A 17,066-nucleotide genomic window follows, 5' to 3' on the forward strand; every position below is an offset into this window, starting at 1 on the left:
TGCTAATGTCGGGGACTGGAAAACAGACCCCATCTGTCTTCTCCTGGCTGGCCTCCCTTTACTGCCCACTGCTCAGCCAAGATGCCCAGAACACCACGGGGCCCCTCAGCTACTACACTGAGGTACTCACCCTGTTTCCACCCTCATTCCCACTCTCAACCTGTGTGAGTGGTGAAGGGGAATCATGACTGAACTCTAATCAGGACTGTAAAGGAGCATCTCAGCCCCTAGGCACAGCACAGCTTTGGGGTGTATAGATACCACAGTCCCTGCTCTGTCTCCTCAAACATTCTTTATTTGGACATTGTAAATAGGACTCAGTCTGAAGGGTGTGGGCATTATTCCTAGTTGCTAAACATAAAGAAGTAATCCAGGAGAACAAGATTCAGGATTTAAACCAACAGTTTTTACCTTCAGCTTTTAATCCATTCTGGGTGTGTGAAGCTGCATGGCATAACTGAGGGGGGGTGGGGGTGGTGGCAGAAAGCAGTGGATTTGAATGGGTTTGGAGTCAAACAGTCCTGACTCTGCTACTTACTAACTGAACCTTCACTTCTGAACCTTACTTTTATTATCTGTAAAATGGGCCCAATTGTAATTATATCATAGGGTTATTGTGAAAATTCAAGGAGATAATGGATATCAAGTTATTGATGTGTGGTTGTGCTCATAAGTAATCGATCCAGTCCCTACCTCAGCGAAAGTACTTTGTTCAGAAAGATGTTGACATCGTTTCTTAGCTCCTGCCCAAGTATATTTTCTTGCCAGACCCTGGGACCATGTGAGCTCCACATTTCTGTCCTCTGTGCCTGGCACAAGGTAGGCATTCAACTAGTGGTTGTTTTGTGTTTTGTCTTTCAGGTGGTGAAAACTATCGGCCTGAGGGAAGTTTGGTTTTTTGGTCTGCAGTACCAGGACACTAAGGGTTTCTCTACTTGGCTAAAACTCAATAAGAAGGTAATTGCTTATCCCATTGTCAGTTTTGGAATTCACTCCTCTACCAGATCTTTCTCAGAGGTGTAAAATGTGTTCGCTGGCAAATGCAGGGCATCTATGGCTCAGTTTTTCATGAGTGAAAAATTCTGATCGACCACTAGATCAGAATAAGGGCAGACCTCTTGCTATCTCCACTTGGACTCCTAACAGCAAGAATGGCCAGTGTCCAAGGAGGATGGGACCCACTTATGGACCATAGCCATTAGTAGTTCTTCAGGAGGGGATTGGTATCCTTTTTTCCTTTCCAAACTGAAGGGCTTTAGGAAATTTGTTAAACAGAGAGTCATAGACTATTAAACTGGAAAGAATCTTGAAAGTCTCATAATCTTATCTTGTCCCTTTTCTTGCCTGTCAACTGATGCCTGAGCCCCATACAGATGTGTCCTTCTTTCTTGATTTTCTATCTCAGTTGAGCTCCAAGTGGGATGGTTTAAGTATATGTCCATTCAAACTCTCTACCTCCAAGCAGCATCTCTGCAGGAACATGGCAGTTCTCCATCTCATTATCCTCAAACTGGCTGACTTTGTCCTTGGAGGTCTCCATACTGTCCTATGGCTTATTTTCCTGACAGTGTCTAGGGGATGGGTGCCCCACCTTCTGCTGGCAGAGTCTTCTTTTCACAAAGAGTGGAGACTTCTGCTGGAAAAATGTGGAGCCACTAATAGCCAATTTCAGGCTTTAAAAGACAGTCTGATTTGTGCTTTTGCCTATAGCCAATTCCAAGACCTCAGTCATACATCCTAGTCTTTATTTTGCTGATTTATGGAGTTGGGGGAGCCTTAAAAGAGGAGTTTCTTAAGCCTACTTTCAGAACGTGGGGGCAGCTGGATATACTGTCAGATGATGATGGCTTAAGGGCTTCTGACTATCAGTGGGCGTTAGGTTATTTCAGGAAGAAATTCCCAACAGGAAGCAATTATGGATATGGGATTGGGTCCCCAATGAAAGTAATGTGTCTCTTTTCTCAATTACCAGGAGAATTGCCACCCAACTCTTTGGGATTATCCAAATTGATGACTTTTCAGTGTCTTCTCCCCACCCTACAGCCACTCCCCCACCCCTAAAGTCTATTTTTTGAGAGCCCTTAACCCCCCTTGCTGCTCCCAGGTGACTGCCCAGGATGTGCGGAAGGAAAGCCCCCTACTTTTCAAGTTCCGGGCTAAGTTCTACCCTGAGGATGTATCCGAGGAATTGATCCAGGACATCACACAGCGACTATTCTTCCTGCAAGTGAAGGAGGGCATTCTCAATGATGATATTTACTGCCCACCTGAGACTGCTGTGTTGCTGGCCTCCTATGCTGTTCAGTCCAAGTATGGTGACTTCAATAAGGAAGTCCACAAGTCTGGCTACTTGGCTGGGGACAAGTTGCTGCCACAGAGGTGAGGTGATGTACTGGCCGTCTGCCCTGGTCAGAGTGGGCTGCAGCCCAAAGCTGACTGATCCCTATTATACAGGGGTTGCCAGATCTGTCCCTCTCCACTAGGGTCTGTCTGAAGACCATGTTGTGCTGCTCAGACAGACACATTTGCATATGGCACCATACCCTGTTGTTATTTCTCTGGTTCTCAAAATAAAAAGCTTTTTTTCCTCCTCTGTTTGCCTAATTACAGGACTTCATTACCCTGGAAACAGGTGCTTATATAGAGAACCAGAGATGGATTGATTCTCCTTGCCCCAGTTCCATTTTCTCAATCCTTTTCACTGATTTAGACCTCTTATATCAGAGGTTCATAGGAGTGAAAAATACTTAAGCCAGGGATGTGGGGAGCTCAAACAGTCTTTTAATATTGATAACCAGTGTACAGAGATTTCTGCTTTTGTAAACTTCAAAATTGAACATTCTCAAACACTCATTATTCTTGTTTTAGCATCACAACAACACACAAAATGAATAAGGCAGCACAATCCTTATTGGCTCAGGAAATAGATGTGCAGAGGTGCTCACTCTGACCTGCTCAATCTCCCACAGCTCATTTAAGGTGACCTAGAAGCCTAGTCTCTTGATTTTTTTAACCCCACTGCATCCATTCGCTATTTTCATAGGCTTTTGGATTGGAAGGAAAAGTTCTGCTTCATTCTGGTAGCCTCAGTCCCAGTGGAGCTGTGGCAAATGTACAACTCACCTGAAGGTATTAGGGATAGTGGTTGTGCCCTGGGACTCTACCTAAGTCACTGCCATAATGTCTGAGATAGCATATTTAAAGCAAGCCTTGTTTATGATCTAGTAGATCTGGGAGGTTGAGCCCATTATCAATAGTTTCTCCCAGAGCCATTTGGGCTCAGTTCTTTGTTCTGTAGCCACAGGCTGTAAACTTATCCCTGAGCAATAGTCTCACAAATGCAAACTGTTGGTACCACAAAGATCTAGGAGAGCGCGTGCATGCCTCCACGAGGCCCGTGCCTACCCTTAGCCCCACAAGCCAGCACAGACTGTTGATATGTTATTGCTCTGCTTAGAGACCACAGCACATTATTGGATTTTCTGGTTAAAGGTACAAAGGAAGGTGTTCCTATTGTCTTTCTTGGTCACCCATTCTGTATCTCTCATACCCCTCAGGCAGTTCCCTATGTCTAATTAATACCTCCTGCTGTAATTTCAGTCTGCTTCTGATGTAATGACCCCACATTCTTTTTGCATCAACCCCTTAGGGGGCTAAGTAGACTTCCCTTTACCCCTGCTTTTGGACTTTGTGCTTTAAACTACTCACCATGCATTGTCTTTCCAGGGTCCTGGAACAGCACAAACTTAACAAGGACCAGTGGGAGGAACGGATCCAGGTGTGGCATGAGGAGCACCGGGGCATGCTCAGGTAAGCCAGCCCTAGCAACTGTGGGCTCTACTGCCCCTGCAGGGAGAATGAGAGTTGGTTCTGGAGGGAGAAGAGGCAGAGGGCTAGGAACACTGGAGGACGTTGAAGAGAGAGAAACAGGAAATTAGAAATGGAAGGCAAATCAGGGCCATTATAAAGCTGTACTTTTTGTGAATGATGGCAACTGATAGCCCAGACAATTTTGACCATAAAGAAATGGAGGGGATATCAGGATCCCTAGGGAGCTTCTGCGCCACCAGGGGCTCCTCCCCAAGAATGACATGAAGAAGGAGCTCTATAAACATGGCATCCCATTTTGGAGTTGTCTAGTTGAAGAACAAATTTTACCATTTTGCCATCATCACCTCATCTGGGCTCTGCTAATAATGTGCCTGCGTACGAGGCTTCTGTGATAGCTAACATGCCAGAGGCCAGCAAGGGTCAGCCTACCTTATTCCCCTTGGGAACCTCAGACCTGAGCCTCCTGTGAGCATGTTTTGGCAAAAGTCATGTTGTGCTCTGTTCGCCATCATCTGTTCACCTTCCATCCTCTTTCCCACCCCTTATAGCAAGATTCTTGTCAGAAGTGCAGAACAAGTAGGCTTTCTGTCTCCCCGGGTCTGATTCACAGGCTCCCCTATATTCCCCGCCCCTGCCCCACCCCGCTCTCTTGTTTAGGGAGGATGCTGTCCTGGAGTATCTGAAGATTGCCCAGGATCTGGAGATGTATGGTGTGAACTACTTCAGCATCAAGAACAAGAAAGGCTCAGAGCTGTGGCTGGGAGTGGATGCCCTGGGTCTCAACATCTATGAGCAGAATGACAGGTATAGTTCAGAGCTTACTTAGTTTCTTGGGCCACTTTGACACCTAGGATTTGACAGAGTAGGATTATACTTCCTGGGTCCCACCTATATCATTCTTCTTCTACCTAGTTTAGACCAGGCCAGATGATTGTACAACCTCCCTCAGGCCTCTAAATCTTGAATTGACTAGACTTGCACTGTCCACTATAGTAGCTTTTGGCCACATATAGCTGTTGAGCACTTGAAATGTGGCTGCTCTGAATTGAGATGTGCTATAAGTGTAAACTCCATACTGGACTTTGAAGACTTAGTGTGAATAACAGAATACAAAATGTCTCACTAATATTTTGAAAAATATTGATTTACATGTTCAAATGATAGTATTTTACATATACTGTGTTAAATGAACTGCTGTTATAGTTCATTCCACCTATTTCTTTTTACTTATTTTCATGTGGCTGCTAGAAAATTTAAAATTACATGTGTGGTTCTCATTATATTTCTGTTGGACAACACTGGTCTAAAACCTACCTTGTCACGATTTGTAATTAATCTCATTTGCATATGATGATTAAGTGCCTTTTGGCCTGTAATCCCTCTTGCTACAGTGTTATCTCGCTAGCTTATTTTTTTTCCTTGGATTGCTCTTTAAAAAAAAAAATTATTTATTTATTTATTTATTGCCATGTTGGGTCTTAGTTGCGGTACATGGGCTCTTCGTTGCGGTGCATGGGCTTCTCTCTAGTTGTGGCATGTGGGCTCCAGAGCATGTGGGCTCAGTTGCCCCGCAGCATGTGGGATCTTAGTTCCCTGACCAGGGATCAAACCCGTGTCCCCTGCATTGGAAGGTGGGTTCTCAACTGGACCACCAGGGAAGTCCCTTCTTGGCTTGCTCTTGATGAGGATGGAGATCATTATATTATTGTTTTGTGTAACTTCTGAGTCTTGGAACTCATTATTTACCTTCTCCCCAACTTTCACAACCTTGGGTAGAAGAGTTCCAGTTAAGTAGGGCTGGGGATTCTTGTGAGAGATTGTTACAAGGTCCATGCCTCAACAAAAAATAAAATAAAACAAACCTCAGATATTGGGACAAGGGATATGTTGATTGTGGTATCAGGAGGTCCTTTGTGCACCCTCAATGCTGGCAGCTGACCTGGTGGCATGTGATGACACTGGCTGAGCTGGCAATGAATCTGCCTCCTTAAGGGAGAAGTTGGTGGTGGGGAGGGCAAGGCACCAACCCTCTAAGTCCTTCTTGTCTTGCCTTTATCCTAATGTTCTTGGCATCCATTTTTACAGACTGACTCCTAAGATAGGCTTCCCCTGGAGTGAAATCAGGAACATCTCTTTTAATGACAAGAAATTTGTCATCAAGCCCATTGACAAAAAAGCCCCGGTAAGTGACTCCTCCCACTGGCCAACACAGGTACTTGCCAAGGCCTGGATAGTGCTAAAAGCAATTGTGTCATTCTATATTTCTCTCCATTTTTTGGCTTTTTTGTGTATGTGGGTGGGAATAGGAGGCACAAAAGGCGATTGGCAATGAAAGGGGATGCTGATGCCAAGAAATGGTCAGGAGGCATCCTATAACTGGTGCCAAACTGCTACCTGTGTCTCAGGAGAAGCATGGATTATGGAGAGCCACAGGCAGTCTAATTATTGCCTCTTAGCCACTGTCTTTTACTTTCCTGAGGCTCTGGGGTAGAAACAGAGAGTACATCTTATCTTTTAAACCCTCTAGGCACTAGAAAGTGGAAACTGTTCATGTACTTGATTTATCTTTAATTGTGGAGAAAGGACAGAGCCAGGAGAAGTCCAGATCCAAAGATGATTCTCCAGGTGTTCTTTTTGTTATAACTTTGCTGCTGTCCTCTCAAGACTTCTCTCCAGAGCAATCCAAAATCAAGAAAGTGCTTTCAGTCCAGTCATTTCTCTAACATGCTTGCCACACCTGTCACCTACTCAGTTGTCTGTGGCTGACAAGACTGGAAAGCTGGTGCTTGGGAATAGGATAGAAAGCTGAGATGAGAGTCTCCTATTTTGATGTACCTCATGTCCAACAATGGCCAATGGACATGCTGAACCAGACCTTTCTCATGAGTCCTCAACCATTCCTCTCCAGCTCCGAGGTCTCTGAACTTGCCCTGCTAGGAACTTTATATATGTTGTCTCTTTAAACCCTCAACGACATTGTCAGATAGGTAGTAGCATACCTATTTTATAAGTGATGAAATTGAGTTTCAGAGGGATGGAGTGATTTGCCCAAGATCACACAGCTAAAAATGATAGAGCTGGGATTTACACCTAGGTTGTTTGACCTCTGGTTCTTGTGCTTCTTCTACTGCACCCCAAGCTATGTGAGACGGTAGCAGTTTGGGTTCAGTGGCAGAGGAGCTGGTGGTTAGCCCATCAGCTGGTGACCTTGGTCCAGTGGTATTTGTAGTAACAAACTCAAACTCACTGGATTTTCTTGTGTGTGTGTGTTTTTTTGTTTTTTTTGTTTTGTTTTTTGTTTTGTTTTTTTAATACTGCTGCTGTGCTCAACTTTCATCAGAAAAAGGTAAGTAACAAAGCCAGCTGAGATCAAGGGCATATTTAAAAAACAACAACCAGGATAATCGATGTTCAGGAGATTTATATATTCATGTATGTATTTACAAACTGCCTTATTCCAAACAGGATTGAAGGGACTGGGTCTAGGATATGCTTTTAGGAGATTGTAGAACCAGTCCAGCCCACCCATACTACACTCACCATGGTATTATGCAGGGATTATTGGGCCTCTAAGAGAGGCCCCTGAGACCCAGCAGGATATCTAATTAGCAGATAAAGTCAGTTTCTATCTTTCAACTGCATTGAGGGTATTTTAGGATGCTTTTCATAAGCAAAGGTTGAAAGAAATTGTGGCTCGGTGGAAAGAGCACTGGTTTCGGAGTCAAGAAGCCTGGGTTCTAGTCCTGGGTCTGCCACTAACCTGCCATCTGACCCTGGGCAAGTCACTTCACCACTCTGATCATTGGTCTTCCCATCTGTAACATGATCTTTCCAGTGCTTTTGGACTTAGCTTTTCAGAAGGCAGAAACCCACCTTCATCTGTCCCTCTAAACTCTTTCTGACTGCTGGTTTTCCATCAGGACTTCGTCTTCTATGCTCCTCGGCTGCGGATTAACAAGCGGATCTTGGCTCTGTGTATGGGGAACCATGAGCTATACATGCGCCGCCGCAAGCCTGACACAATCGAGGTGCAGCAGATGAAGGCACAGGCCCGGGAGGAGAAGCACCAGAAACAGATGGAGCGGTAAGTGACATGGAACTGAAGTGGGGGCCAGGGCTGTGGCAAGGAAGCTTCTCAGAGGTGCCAAGCCTGCTAAAGGCAAGGCATGAAGCCATCCTGGTACTTGGGGAGAGAGAGCTGTACAGGGATACACCCCTTCCATTAAGTCTTAGGCATCCCCATCCCCAGGAGGCAGGCATTTAGAACCGTAGGATTTCAGAGGCTCATAGGGAGGGGCATTTCATAGTTCCCCATTATCTATGACCCTCATGCCATTGCTCTTCTAGGTGGACTCTGGGTTGCTCTGGGCCATCTGACCAGTATAGCAGCAGTAGCAGAATGCTTCATGCACATTTAAACCTGGACTCTAGGGTTTTTTGAGTGGAATTGGGCAGAGCCACCAGAATTTTCCCTACCAAGCCCTTTTGCACTGCGGCCCCTTGCTACTCAAAGTGCATCAAAGCTCAGCAGCATCAGCATCAACTTTGGAACTTTTTAGAAAGGCAGTATTCTGAGACCTACCCCAAAGCTGCTGATTCAAAATCTGCAACTTAAGATCCTAGTTGAACATTTCTTCAAAGAAGATATGCAAATGGTCAGCAGGCACATGAAAACACCCTTAGTCATTAGGGAAATGCAAGTTGAAACCACAGTGAGATACCACCTCATACTCACTAATATGGATATAATAAATGAAAACAGAAAATAACAGTTGTTGGCAAGGGTATGGAGAAATTGGAACTCATGCTCATTGCTAGTGGGAATGTAAAATGGTTCAGCTGCTGTAGAAAACAATTTGATGGTTCCTCAAAAAGTTAAATGTAGAATTACCATACAATTCCACAATTCCACTCCTAGGTATATACTGAAAAAAATTGAAAACAGGTGTTCAGACATGTACATGCACATACCTGTTCATAGCAGTGCAACTCACAATAACCAAAAATTGGAAATAGCCCAAATGTCCATCAGTGAATGAATGGATAAACAAATTGTACAGCCATCCAATGAAATATTATTCAGCCATTAAAAATTTTAGAACAAAGTATTGATACATACTACAATGTAGATGAATCTCTAAAGCATTATGCTAAGTGAAAGAAACCAGACACAAAAGGTCACATATTGTATTATTCCATTTATATGAAATATCCAGAATAGATAAACAGAAGGCAGATTGGTGGTTGTCAGGGGCTGGAGGGAGGGGAGATGTGGAGAAACTTAATACCAGGTATGAGGTTTTCCTTTGGAGTGATGAAATGTTTTGGAACTAATAGAGGTAGTGGTTATACAACATTGTGAATATATTAAATGCCACTGAATTATTTGCTTTAAAATGGTTAATTTTATATTATGTGAATTTCACCTCAGTAAGTTATTTGAAAAATAAGATCCCTGGTGATTCCTGTGCATGTTAATGTTTGAGAGTACTGTTTTAGTAGATACTCTGTCATAAAGAGTTTGGAACCTCAGGAGGCTTCTAATCTAGTAGGCTAGAAAATGACTCTGTGTATGAGAGGTTAGACACCAAAGTTCACATTTATTCTGAAAAAAATGAAATTAGGGGCAGTTTACAGAACTGGATCTGGCAGAAACCTGCTCTCAAGGACCTCACAGTATAGTAGAAGAAAGGGAAAAAACAGTATATATATAATGGTTCAAGGTACAAATGCTGTGTCATTCATTCACTCAATATATATTTATTGAGCAGTGAAAAAAAGACAAAAATCTCTGCTCTGCTCCCATGAAGCTGTCATTCTAGTGGGAAGAGACAGACAGATCAAATAAGCATATTATATGGTATGTGACATGATAAGAAGTACTATGGAGAAAAATAACAGGGAGGAGGGATGTAGAGAAGGATAGGACAAGTATTCTGAGGGGTCAGAAAGAGAAAAGACATCTAGCCAAGGGAGAAAAGAAGGCCTCCTGGAAGAGGCGCTGAGGTAAGAAAAAGGAAATACTTATTTTAGATTTACAACAAATTCTGGGGAAAAGGAGCCTAGAGCTGAGCTTCAGAGGCAGGCAGAGGACTGATGCCCTAGCCATACAGATCACCAGACTTGAACCACAGTATATCAGCACAGATCCAAAACTTTTCTCCCTGTAACTTTATAAGGTAGATAGGGCAGGATTTATTTAGCCATTTTACAGATAAGGTTACTGAGAACAAGAGCAAAGAAATGATATAGCTAAGGTCACCCACTGATTACCCACTGGGTAGTGGACAAGCTGAGAGTCCATGTTGTATCTCCTGATTCTGGGACAAACTGACAGGGCCCTGTGCATACCGGCCCACGTAGGGCTATGATGTAAGGACAAGAATGTAGAGAGAAGGGAGAGTGATCTTGCCTCACAAGCCCTGAGTGTGTTGGATGGGTGGGGACTGAGGGGCCAGGGCCAAGGAGCCTTGGGAATTCCAAGGCTTCCATGTGGCCTTGCTATCCCGTTCCATCCCTTCTTTCTCCTTTCCTAGTGCTCTGCTGGAAAATGAGAAGAAGAAACGTGAGATGGCAGAAAAGGAGAAGGAGAAGATTGAACGGGAAAAGGAGGAACTGATGGAGAGGCTGAAGCAGATCGAGGAACAGACTAAGAAGGCTCAACAAGGTGAGGCTTGGAGTCACCTTGGAGACTGGGTTTTCCCACAGTCTGACTCTGTGAGCTGGAAACCCTTCTGTCTGAGCTGCAGACTCAGGCCATATATTCCAGATATGGCTAAAGAATAGAGGAGTGATGGGGCAAGAGGAAGAGTGCCTAGAACTTTCTGCCAGCTGTGTCCTGGGGTGAAGCATTTCCAGGAAGGAAGTTAGGTGTCCCTTCTTGATCTCTGCACTTTTCACCACCTTTCCCCTACCTTCTCTTCCCAGAACTGGAAGAACAGACCCGCAGGGCTCTGGAACTTGAACAGGAGCGGAAGCGTGCCCAGAGCGAGGCTGAAAAACTGGCCAAAGAGCGTCAAGAAGCTGAAGAGGCCAAGGAGGCCCTGTTGCAGGCCTCCCGGGATCAGAAGAAGACCCAGGAACAATTGGTAAAGCTACACAATGGGCTGGGATTATGGGACCTGAGTTTTCTCTTCTGTCTGCCTACCTATTCACAGCTACCTCTGCTTGCAGGACTGGTTCTTTCCAGCAGGGTAACTCTCAGCAGGCTTCCAGCAGATAGCTCCTTCAGAAGCAAGCTGAGAAGTCATTTTGCAAATACTCTTCCCTAACCCTTACTTTTATTCTCTTTCTTAGCAATTGGGGATTTGAGCTGATGACCTGACAAAGGAGAGAGGGAGGAAAGAAGTAAAGGGATTCACACTTGATTGACTAGCTACGAGTGTTACAAGCTATACTAGCAACTTTTCCCTTTTCCTTACTTCCTTATTTCCTCTTCCTAATAACCCTATGAGATTAATCCTTGTGGGATAATATGCCCAGATAAGGAAATTAGGGCTCAGAGAGGTTGAAGAGACTCGTCAGAGGTCACACTGTTGTGACTGAGTAAGAATGAGAAGTCATTTCTGCCTCTCTTTTAAAGGTTTGCTCCCTAAAATCACGTGTAAAACTGTGTGTCTATACATTTTTTAGGGGAGAAGGGTGAGCATCTATACTTTCATCACAATTTCCAAGGGTTCTGTGACTCAGAAATTAAGAACCTGTGTCCCAAATTCCTTGACATATGCTCTTCCCCTGTACTGTTTGGAGTGGGAGTGCAGGAACCTAAAACCTAATTCTCAGGGGGAAACGTCCTCTAGGAGATTTGCCCAAAGTGTGAGGGCGTGCATAAGCTTTATTCCCTTCTTCAAATCACTTTGTGACACTTGAGTGTCATTCCTATACTTGTCCTGGGAAGAGTCTTAGTGGAGCCCTGAGCTTTGTAGGATAACAGGAAAGGGTCTGCCACTTCAGGCAGTGACACAGTGATCTCCAAAGCTTTACTGAGGCCCTAACTGTGCAATTGGCAATACCAAGAGGGAGAGAGGGAGAGAGAGAGATGAGGAAGAGCCAGAGATGACACATTGTTTGTCCTCAGGACTATAGTCTAGGCAGGGAGCTCTGACTTATAAGGAAATAGTTTGGAGTTAATAGGGTGCTATAGTAGATCTGAGAATAAGAGTGTTCCTCTGGGCTTCCTGGAGGAAGTGTGGTAAAAAGAGCCTCCAGAGCAGCAAGTAAGTGGAGCAGCAAGTTCCCTGCTAGTTCTCAGGGGATCTGGGGTTGAAGACACCTGGGGCCTGAGGACCAGAAGGCCCATCTCTCATAAGCTTCCAATTGATCCACAGGCCTTGGAAATGGCAGAGCTGACAGCTCGGATCTCCCAGCTGGAGATGGCCCGACAGAAAAAGGAGAGTGAGGCTGTGGAATGGCAGCAGAAGGTAAGATACAGTGCCCAGGACAAAGCAGTGTGGGATGGGGTATCATATGCTTAGGCTCCAGTTCCTTAGATTCTTTTATTTATTTCTTTATTTTAAAAGATAATACCTGGAAATATCTTTTATTTTATTTTTTATTTAAAAAAATTATTTTATTTTTTTAAACATCTTCATTGGCGTATAATTGCTTTACAATGGTGTGTTAGTTTCTGCTCTACAACAAAGTGAATCAGCTATACATATACATATATCCCCATATCTCCTCCCTCTTGCGTCTCCCTCCCTCTCACCCTCCCTATCCCACCCCTCTAGGTGGACACAAAGCACCGAGCTGTTCTCCCTGTGCTATGCGGCTGCTTCTCACTAGCTATCTATTTTACATTTGGTAGTGTATATATGTCCACGCCACTCTCTCACTTCTTCTCAGCTTACCCTTCCCCCTCCCTGTGTCCTCAAGTCCATTCTCTACGTCTGTGTCTTTATTCCTGTTCTGCCCCTAGGTTCTTCAAAACCATTTTTTTTATTCCATATATATGTGTTAGCATACAGTATTTGTTTTTCTCTTTCTGACTTACCTCACTCTGTATGACAGACTCTAGGTCCATCCACCTCACTGCAAATAACTCAATTTCATTTCTTTTTATGGCTGAGTAATATTCCATTGTATATATGTGCTGCATCTTCTTTATCCATTCATTGGTCGATGGACACTTAGGTTGTTGCTTCCATGTCCTGGCTATTGTAAATAGTGCTGCAATGAACATTGTGGTACATGACTCTTTGAATTATGGTTTTCTCAGGGTATATGCCCAGTAGTGGGATTGCTGGGTCATATGGTAGTTCTATTTAGTTTTTTAAGGAACCTCCGTACTGTTCTCCATAGTGGCTGTATCAATTTACATTCCCACCAACAGTGCAAGAGTGTTCCCCTTTCTCCACACCCTCTCCAACATTTATTGTTTGCAGATTGTTTGATGATGGCCATTCTGACCGATGTGAGGATTTGGGTTTCTTCATGCTTCCATCCTTCCTTGACAGGGGGTATTATGGGAGAAGGAGCTCAAGTCTTTCTCAAATACTTCCCAGAATTCTCCAGTACCCCCAGGGAATTTGGTACAATTACTCCTATTATACAGCTGAAGGAACTCAGGACCAGTCAGACAAGGTGACTTGGCCTACCTGGTGCCTGCTTTCTGCTGGGCCATTCTAGGCACACATAGGGATGCCACAAGTTAGCCTGGTCTGACTGCCAGTCCTTCTCTTCCTCTGTTACTGACAGGCTCAGATGGTACAAGAAGACTTGGAGAAGACCCGTGCAGAGCTGAAGACTGCCATGAGTACACCTCATGTGGCAGAGCCTGCCGAGAATGATCAGGATGAGCAGGATGAGAACGGTGCAGAGGCCAGCGCCGAACTGCGGGCTGATGCCATGGCCAAGGATCGCAGCGAGGAGGAACGTACCACTGAGGCAGAGAAGAATGAGCGTGTGCAGAAGCACCTGAAGGTATCGAGGCAGACCCAAAGGGTCATGGAGACCATGTGTATTGACTTAGTAGCCCATGGCCTTCCCTAGATCATCGGGGCAAGGGAGCAGTAGAGGAGCCTGTCTCAGTGCTGTGTGGGAGCTTGAGCATTTCTCAATGAGAGCTTTAAGGGAGGGCACCTCTCACTTATTATTTTTTTTTATTTTTTATTTATTTTTATTTTTATAAATTTATTTATTTATTTATCTTTGGCTGTGTTGGGTCTTCATTGCTGCATGTGGGCTTTCTCTAGCTGTGGCACGCAGGCTCGGTAGTTGTGGTCCATGGGCTTAGTTGCTCCGTGGCATGTGGGATCTTCCCGGGCCAGGGCTCGAACCCGTTTCCCCTGCATTGTCAGGCGGATTCTTAACCACTGCGCCACCAGGGAATTCCCACCTCTCACTTATTAATCAGAGCCTGGACTGCCTCTTCCTTTTTTTTTTTTTTTTTGTTATTTTTGCTCCGTCCTCCACCCATATTCCATTTACCTCATATTCAGAAAATACTTAGTTGTCACAATTCCTACTTGAATCTCTTTGGTGTATTGTTCTACTCTCAGGATTCTGTCATCAGTTGATCTGCTAAGTTGGTGTTCTTTTTTTTTTTTTTTTTATTCTTGCCCCACTGCAGTTCTAACAGGGCTGGAAATGGCTCTCAAAAAATGTGTGTGTCTGTGTTTGTGTGTATAAAGAGGGGGGCAGGGGTAGGGGAGTGAGAGAGAAAGGTGGTGGAGAGGGTGGGAGGAAGGTAAGAAGAAAATAAACCAGGAAATACATCTGGTTAAGGAGGGGAGGTAAAATGAGAGGAATCCATTAACCTCTTATCCCCTTGCACCCTCACAGGCCCTCACTTCGGAGCTGGCCAATGCCCGTGATGAGTCCAAGAAGACTGCTAATGACATGATTCATGCTGAGAACATGCGACTGGGTCGAGACAAATACAAGACCCTGCGCCAGATTCGGCAGGGCAATACTAAGCAGCGCATTGATGAGTTTGAGTCCATGTAATGGGCACCCAGCCTCTAGGGACCCCTCCTCCCTTCTTCCTTGCCCCCACACTCCTACACTCTTGCCTAACTCACACTGTGCTGGAGCCACTAACTAGAGCAGCCCAGGAGTCATGCCAAGCATTCAGTACAGCCATGGGACCAAACCTAGCCCCTCAGCCCTCACTCACTTCCCTAGGCAGAGAGACGGCCCACTATGGTGATGATGGGACCCTCTTTTTCCTCTATCCCAGGTGATCTAGCTTTCTAGAAGAGATCACTTTCTCAGCTCAGAGGCACTTCCCACTTGATTTGGGAAATACCCCAACATTTACTGTTGCTCTGCAGGAGTCAAGTGTAGTACGTTGAAAACTGGCCCCCACCACTGCCTTCCTCTTCATGGTCCTATGATTTGCAGAATTGGAACATCACAGGGTTTAGAGAAGGAGGCGGAGCCCTGGCTATATGCTCTAGGATGTCAACTGCCCCAGGAATAGGCCTCCCAGTGTCCATTCCTTCTAGAGTTATTTAGTCTTTGTAATAATTGGAGGCAAAAAGATGTTCACTCATTCTTCTCTCTACCTCCCAGATTGGGCCTGTTACAAACTCGGTCCCAGTAAACCTTGTCCCTGAGTTCAGGGACTCAGTTTCTCTTCTGGGTGATATGGGGGAGACAGTGCCTGCAAGAGGTTTTCACCAACATCCTGGAAGGCCATTGGCCATTCTGTTCAGACAAGATTGGATCTGCCCCTATGCCTTATGGGAGTGTAGACTTGTTTCAAGTGAGCTCTATGGGCAGAGATATCCCTTACCTATTATTCTGTGTTCCTCTTCCCCTCTTGGGATCTGCCCCTCCCCACTCCACTCCCCAAACCCCCTCCAGATAGAACAGTAGGGATGGTTACCCCCAAACCCAGCCAGCCCCATCCAGGACTCTTGCTAAAGGGAGGAAATATTCACACGTGGCTTCAGTATTTTACCTGCCAGGGGTCCCAGACCACTTCTCCCTTCAGAGTTACTTGGACCACAGCTCCTGCTTCAGGGCCATTGAGGCCTTGGTTTGGTGAGCCCTGGATCTTGATGTCAGTTGGCTCAATTGGTGAGTGGGTGGAAGAAGCTGAGTATGGTGAGAGAAGCCTGTGGCCCAGATCCTACAGTTTACACCTCTCCAAGGTGGTGATTGGGTCCTGCCTTTGTTTAATAAACCTCTAACCCAGGTCTTGCCACCAGCTGTGCTATCCCTTGGAGCTGTAAACCAGAGAGCTGTTAGGGGCTCTGGCCTGGTCCTGTTCACACCCCCACCTCTTTCTTTCAACCCAGGAACAGCCTCCTCCTCCTCTCTGTCTCATGTGTGCTCTTTTTCTTTCCACCAGTATTAATATATTTTAGTGGCATCTAACTCAATATTGATTTCTGCGTTTCTTGCTAATGCACCCTTAGAAGATATTAGTGTTGGGACAGGATCATTTTGGCCTCATTCCCTTACCACCCCTACACCTAGGAAGCATATACTATATTGTAAAAGAATATTTTGCCAGAAAAATTAATGTAGGAAGCTTTCAGTATTAGTGATATCACCTGTCACTATAGGTCATACAATCCTTTTTTAAGGTTCTTGGTATTTGGTTTTATTGTTCCTTTTTTTGCCTTCTCCTCAGAGTTCATTCCCTAAGGGGCCCTACTGTCCTTCCATGCAGTGCCCCTAGCCCAGAGCCCATGGCTTTGATCCCTCCCTCCCCTTGCCTCCTGCTTGACCTTGCGGAGTCTTATGTGCATTGCTGTGAATTATATTGACACTCTCTTGGTGATATGCCCTATATTGGCTAAATTCAAACTTGGAATTGTGGGGCTATCTAGCTGCCTTAAAGGTAGTACCCCCCACCCCAGGGAAGCTGGGGAAAAAGGTTAGATTTTATATTCAGTTTTTTTGTGTCTGTATTTTTGGGGTTTTAAAAATTTGTTTTTGGAGGGGTTTATGCTTAACCAATGTTCTATTTCAGTGCCAATAAAATCTAGGAAGACTTCACTGTGACTTGATCTTTCTTTGTGGCATGAGTGGGTGGCTGTAAGATACTTCACTGTAATTTGCAATCTGTGGACCACTTTCCTATCCCTGGTCTCATTTCACTCTCACTTCAGTCCTGTGGAGAGTGGATATGACTATACTCGTTTTATAGAGGAGGGAATGGACTTGAAAAAGTAGAATAACTGCCCAAGGGCACAGGACTGTATGACTTAATAGCCTTTGCCCCTTCCATAGCCCTAGGCCAATTTTTTCTGGTGTAGATGGGCCCTGCATTGACCATATGA

General features: G+C 44.9%; 1 protein-coding gene across 2 annotated transcripts in view; it reads left to right on the forward strand.

Moving 5' to 3' along the window:
• MSN (moesin) overlaps positions 1-16,782 on the forward strand; it is a 66,467-nt gene extending 49,685 nt beyond the window's left edge. For both annotated transcript variants that reach the window (XM_024116543.3, XM_007119461.3), the window contains 11 exons: positions 862-957; positions 2,105-2,379; positions 3,727-3,810; positions 4,489-4,635; positions 5,917-6,013; positions 7,752-7,915; positions 10,368-10,498; positions 10,759-10,919; positions 12,159-12,251; positions 13,528-13,752; positions 14,614-16,782. In XM_024116543.3, coding sequence (XP_023972311.1) covers positions 862-957; positions 2,105-2,379; positions 3,727-3,810; positions 4,489-4,635; positions 5,917-6,013; positions 7,752-7,915; positions 10,368-10,498; positions 10,759-10,919; positions 12,159-12,251; positions 13,528-13,752; positions 14,614-14,778 — 1,638 coding nt within the window. In that variant the 3' untranslated portion in view covers positions 14,779-16,782. The remainder of the gene's footprint in view (positions 1-861; positions 958-2,104; positions 2,380-3,726; positions 3,811-4,488; positions 4,636-5,916; positions 6,014-7,751; positions 7,916-10,367; positions 10,499-10,758; positions 10,920-12,158; positions 12,252-13,527; positions 13,753-14,613) is intronic.
• Positions 16,783-17,066: the final 284 nt, after the last annotated feature.

The sequence above is a fragment of the Physeter macrocephalus genome, chromosome 21 (assembly GCF_002837175.3).
Source record: "Physeter macrocephalus isolate SW-GA chromosome 21, ASM283717v5, whole genome shotgun sequence".
Taxonomy (NCBI): domain Eukaryota; kingdom Metazoa; phylum Chordata; class Mammalia; order Artiodactyla; family Physeteridae; genus Physeter; species Physeter macrocephalus.